Source organism: Euphorbia lathyris, chromosome 8 (assembly GCF_963576675.1).
Source record: "Euphorbia lathyris chromosome 8, ddEupLath1.1, whole genome shotgun sequence".
Lineage (NCBI taxonomy): Eukaryota > Viridiplantae > Streptophyta > Magnoliopsida > Malpighiales > Euphorbiaceae > Euphorbia > Euphorbia lathyris.
The window spans coordinates 40,410,739-40,416,712 of NC_088917.1; the positions used below are offsets into that span (position 1 = coordinate 40,410,739).

The 5,974-nt window shown below is 36.9% G+C and overlaps 1 protein-coding gene across 1 annotated transcript; it reads left to right on the top strand.

Annotated features, from left to right (window-relative positions):
* The first annotated feature begins 2,460 nt into the window (after positions 1-2,460).
* On the top strand, positions 2,461-5,637 carry LOC136203930 (RAF-like serine/threonine-protein kinase PRAF). Its single transcript, XM_065995149.1, has 8 exons — positions 2,461-3,732; positions 3,806-3,889; positions 3,966-4,118; positions 4,188-4,351; positions 4,737-4,884; positions 5,032-5,154; positions 5,223-5,310; positions 5,383-5,637. The coding sequence occupies exons 1-8, from the start codon at positions 2,461-2,463 to the stop codon at positions 5,547-5,549; spliced, it is 2,199 nt and encodes a 732-aa protein (XP_065851221.1). The 3' UTR covers positions 5,550-5,637.
* Positions 5,638-5,974: the final 337 nt, after the last annotated feature.

Here is a 5,974-nt window from a genome sequence, read left to right on the forward strand (position 1 = left end):
GCATGATTGGCATTTGGCCAAATGATTAGTGATGTTTAAACAGTATTACTAGTATGTTTATTTTAGTTGTTTCATTTGTACTAAACAGTAATATCAGTATTTACTAAACAGTATTGTTAGTATGTTTATTTTAGTTGTTTCAGTTTTACTAGAAACAGTAATTCTAATTAAACAGTAATCTGAAGTTCAGTAATGACATTAAACAGTAATTCAAATTCAGTAATTTGAATAAACAGTAATTCCAATTAAACAGTACTTTCACTTAAACAGTAAGTTGAATAAACAGTAATTTGAATAAACAGTAATTCCAATGTTTGAATAAACAGTACTTTCACTTAAACAGTAAGTTCACTAAAAAGTAATGACACTAAACGCGATATCCTGCAGCTCTTGATAATCTATCCCACTGTGCTCGCCGATCTGCATACAAAAGGTCCCATCCTTCAACGCTACTGTCACGACATATGTTCCAGTTAATTAATATCGACGGCACTGGAAAATCTCTGGATAAATCCAGCCGAATATAATGTTCGTACCGATGACCTAAATGAGCAATAACAATTTCTCGTTGTGGTCGTGTAGCAGTTGCGGGCGCATACAGCGGTAGCATAGTACCACATGAAAATAAGCTCTCTCCATTCCCATATCCGAAAAAAAATACAGCAGCATTGTATAATGACGCAATCGGATACAGGTCATCAAAAGTTAGCATTCAATGTTCCATTGTACAATTCCCACCATCCCAAGCAATCCGCTTAACTGCCGCTGCAATCCCATCATAGTAAATTGGCTCGTATAAAGTACGTTTAGCAATTATTTCATTCACTATAGCCGTTCTAACAAAATACCAACTCTCTTCATCACCGAATACTCGGTCTGCCACAAGACGGAACCCACAGTTACCATCACCCTTGACATCGAGATAGGATTCAATATAAGGCTTTATGATTTCAACGATTTTGTCGTAATTATGGTAATCAGTAATATCACATTCAGTGGCAGCAGTACCTATAATAATATAACTCTGGACTTAATAAACATTTAATAGTAAAAGGAACACAATTGATTCTATACACAATTATTACGTAAATTAAAAATAATAGTAAAAAATACCTGTTGATCGGTTAGAAGAGCGCCCATGACTCCGACCCGAACTGGAAGACCGAGTCCGTCCACGACGACTGTCACGATACTCCCATGCACTGGGCATACGTTTGGTTGATGATCCTTTCGGTCGTCCTCGAACATCGGCTTTGACTTCCGGTTCACAATATCTAGCTTCGTTTGGATGAAGTTGCCAGTGAATAAATTGAGAAACATTGCGTATAAAGGTTGGATCGCTTTTATTGACCTCGTCAACAAGAGAGTGAAAGTAATCACGCTCCTCGGTCCCATGAACATACTCCAAATTGACACTGGTATCAGGTTGACCACTGATTGGAGTGTTTGGTGGAGAGAGGTTTGGGAGAGAGTTTTGGGATGAAAACGTTAATTTTGAAAAAGCTCCTTTTAGGTGCTTTTTCAATTACCGTTTTGCAATATTAAAATTAATGAACTTTTTTAACCCTACTTTTAGTTTACAGGTCCTAAAATTAAAAAAAGAAATGTCCTTATTCGTCTTTTTGCACAAACCGCTATTATCAATCAACTAATTTTTACCAAACAGATCTACACAAACAGCTAGTCAAATCAGCTAACAACTAACAACTAATGTAATCAGCTAACAGCTAACAACTAATGTAATCAGCTAACAGCTAACAGCTAATTCCCAAACAGGGCCACAACCAATCAATTTGGTAATGTAAGAAATAAATAATCAGAAATCTAAGGTAAAAAAATCAACCGGTTAATGCACTAATTTCCTGTAAAAGCGTCAATAGTCAATATAAATATAAATAAGATGAAAGAATATTAATATATAAAAGGGATAAGATATCAAAATATGTTTATGGTTTGTGGGAAAATATCAATTTAGACTCCACGTACAAAATAACACCAATATATGCTTAACGTTTAAAAATTATACCAATTTAGGTTTCGATAACGAAACGAGACACGTCATTGATATTACTCCGTTAAGTTCTGTCAATTGTACGTAGAGGGAGAAATCAGAACTTAACGGAGTAATTGAAATAACATGTTCAATCTATTATCGATATCTAAATTGATATATTTCTTAAACGTTAAGTCTATATTTGTGTAATGTCGTACGTTCAACTTAAATAGATACTTAAAAAAAAAAAAAAAACAAACTATAAGCCACCTTATCCCTATGTAAAATAGTAAAAGAATAGAAGTACTCATACATTAGAATTGTGAAGGAACCTGGTAGATATTTGAGTTGGGCGCGAGAATCTCAACAGCTGATGGCAAAACACACTCCACACGCTAACTATATAATAAGATCACAACTCCCTCTTCGTTCTTCTTCTTCTTCTTCTTCTTCTGCTATCTCTCTCCATGAAACAACCACCTGCCTCTCGTTTCCGTCTGAAACCTACCACACCCGCCTTATCACGAAAGCTTAGGCTTGTTTGCACTTTCCATGGCGCTTTCTATCTCCGCCCCCCTTCCAACACACTCAAGTACATTGGTGGCGAAGCTCGTATCATCTCCGTTGACCGAAATATCGGATTCTCTAACCTCCGCTCTAACATCTCCAATCTTTCCCCCAAATTAAACTCTTTCTCACTCAAATACCAGCTCTCCGTCTCCGGCACTTATGCTCCTCTGCTTTCTGTTTCGTCTGACGAGGACGTTACTCGCATGATTAAGGACTACGAAAACCTTGAGTTGTACGGACATAAAATCAGGCTATGGCTCTTTGTATGCAGTAACGACTACGCTGATAACATTCAGAGCATTAGCATTAGCAATAGCAATAGCAATGCGTTCGGGCTCACAAGTGGGTCTCAGCTGTTTAGAGTTGGTTTTGATGATAAGGTTAAAAAGAATCCTGTTAACCTGAGGTCTGCTGATGATTCATTCAGGAAATTGGCTAAACAATCAGAGGAATTGACGAATTGTTGCGAGGAAAATAAGCAGAAATATGATCTGTATCAGGGGAATATGAGAGTACAGGGAAGTCAAGCCTGTATCTGTTTGTCTCAATATACAGGCTCTCGCTTGCATCTTTCGAACCCTAGGGATGACAATTTGCAATTGGATTTGCATAATTCAAAGGAGAAGTCGATGTGTGATTATGAATCAATTCAGGATTTCGGGATCATTGAGCATAAATCCCTGCGTAATCCTAATTTGAACGGGGAAAATATTATTCCACCCTGGAAATGTGAAGATTTATTGACTGGTTCCCTCTATGAGAGTCATGAAGTTCCATATCCAAGTGTTTGTAAGAATGACAAACAGAACAGCATCCCCGGTTCTAGCAACGAACAACAAGTGGAAGACAGTATAAACCCTATGAATATTGGCGGTTGTGGCTTCTTTAGTGATCCAAAAAATACAGTTGATCTCATGGATAACTTGTCATTATCCGCAACTCCTGCCCTCTCTTTTCATGCCACTGCCAGTACTGATGTTTCTATTCCCTTGCTCAAGTCTCAAGCAAATCTGTCAGATCTCGTAGATGGACAAGTTATCATAATCCAGAAAGATGATAAAGCAGTTGCATCCAATTCTTTTGTTTCTAATGCAGCTAGCACGCAAAAGGATCAGATGCAGGATGAAGGGATTCAACAGAAACTTCTGACTGGTTTAGGCATTGATAAGGTTATTATTAGCTAGAGATACTTACTTGTGTTTTAACACACACACTTATTAGTGACACAATCTGATTTTGCAGGATGCTACTAAGCAAAGCATTAAAGGCTCCAATGCGATTGGTAGAATCTCCACTGACTTGGTTGGATTATATACTCGTCTGCAGGTATATCTAGATCTTACTCTCTTATTTTATTATGATGAATCTACAAGACTAAATTTTATCCTTTGTTGTTGTACAGACGATTAAAAATTCAGACCTGGAGTATGTAAAAGAACTTGGTTCTGGTACATATGGAACAGTCTACCATGGAAAATGGAAAGGGTCTGATGTTGCCATCAAGAAGATTAAACCAAGTTGTTTCACCGGAGGCTCGCAGCAGGAGGATCGATTGGTAATCATTTATTCAATTCTTCCATAGGCTGACACTTGAGAAATTAAATTAACAAAGTGTATGTTGCAGGTTGCAGACTTTTGGAAGGAAGCTCACATGCTTGGTCAACTTCACCATCCAAATATTGTGGCTTTTTATGGTGTGGTAACAGATGGACCACCGAATAACCTGGCAACAGTGACAGAATACATGGTCAATGCTTCTTTGAAACAAGTTCTGCAAAGAAAGGATCGGTATAATAATTTAACCATTACTATTTCCACTATGTATAGGATTGTTAATACTTGAACCCTGAATCATCTCTTTACCCTGAATGATGTAATGGGGAAAAACGTATTTTCATTTGAGTTGTGGGATTTGAACTAGTGTTCAGCCATTCGAGTAGATTTAATTTAAACTTCAAAGTTCTTATTGATGAGTGCATGAGTTTTATATTGCATTCATATAAAAACATCATGAATTTTCTCATTTCTGCAATCGGGATTGAATATCCCAATTTAGTGATTCGTCTTAGAAACGGACATGATGTTTCGTCTCTGTATTTTACTTGTCCAACATAGTTTTAATAGTTACAATTACATTACATGCACCTGCGAATCTCATCCTTCAAACATACAGAACAATTGATCGACGGAAGAGGATAATATTAGCAATGGATGCTGCCTTTGGGATGGAGTATCTACATGAAAAGAACATTGTCCACTTTGACTTGAAATCTCATAATTTCTTGGTGAATATGAGGGATCCTCAGCGACCTGTGTGTAAGGTAAGTAGCTGCTAAGGTTATGAGTATATACTTTCTTTTTCTGGGATAAGGGCTACATGCCTTGTCTTATCTCTAATTCCTTATATAGTGTTAATAGGTCTTAATATCATCATTAATTGGCTCTGTTGAATGTAACCTTGTTTTCAGATTGGTGATCTAGGCTTATCAAAAATTAAACAGCGGACTCTTGTCTCTGGTGGAGTAAGAGGAACTATACCATGGATGGCACCGGAGCTTTTAAACAGTAAGAACAAAATGGTAACAGAAAAGGTAAGATGGTGATATTCTGCATTTGTGAAAGTGGGTTTGGAAATATCATATGTAACACTTTGGTGCAGGTTGATGTGTTCTCATTTGGAATAGTGATGTGGGAGCTCTTAACAGGGGAGGAGCCTTATTCAAATTTGCGTTCAGAAGAAATAATAGGTAGTGCATATTCATATTCATATTCAATGTGTTATACATACAGAGTAAAAGTAAATGTATGTTATTTGTCAGGTGGTATAATAAGAGGTAGCCTTCGACTTGAAATACCGAGCTGGTGTGATCCGGCATGGAGATCACTGATGGAGAGATGCTGGTCATGTGATCCAGACTGTAGGCCTTCATTCTCAGATATTGCCAAGGAGCTACGTGCAATGTCAGCACGAATCAACATTAAATGACTACAAACTTGAGATGTCAATTCCTACTACTGGGGCAAGTTGAGATGCGCTTACTCTTGGCCATCCACTGTCCCTCCTATATATAGGACAGAAGATCTTAGTCTTGGCCATCCTCCACAACCAATATTTTTAGCTTTTATACTTCTATTCTTTCTTTGTAACAAGAAAATTCCATTTATACAAGCATGTCATTTGGAGCCAATTCTTGTTTTTTCTTTTGGGCTGGAACCGTTCATAAACCAACGCCATGCTTGATCCAAGTTGCAATCAAATTCTTACATTTTTAACGGTTTTAAATTTTGACATATAAGATGTACCTTAGAAGAGATGTCGCATTCATAATTCATCAACTTATTTTCTTTTAGGAGATGAAGACAACTTATGCGAATTAATAAAATATTAAAAATAAAATAAAATAAACAATA

Bases quoted from the DNA above. Each gene is read 5' to 3' on its own strand.
- LOC136203930 (XM_065995149.1), top strand. From the start codon at position 2,461: ATGAAACAACCACCTGCCTCTCGTTTCCGTCTGAAACCTACCACACCC. The intron at 4,119-4,187 runs GTAATCATTTAT...TGTATGTTGCAG, and splicing joins CGCAGCAGGAGGATCGATTG to GTTGCAGACTTTTGGAAGGA. The intron at 5,311-5,382 runs GTAGTGCATATT...GTTATTTGTCAG, and splicing joins GCGTTCAGAAGAAATAATAG to GTGGTATAATAAGAGGTAGC.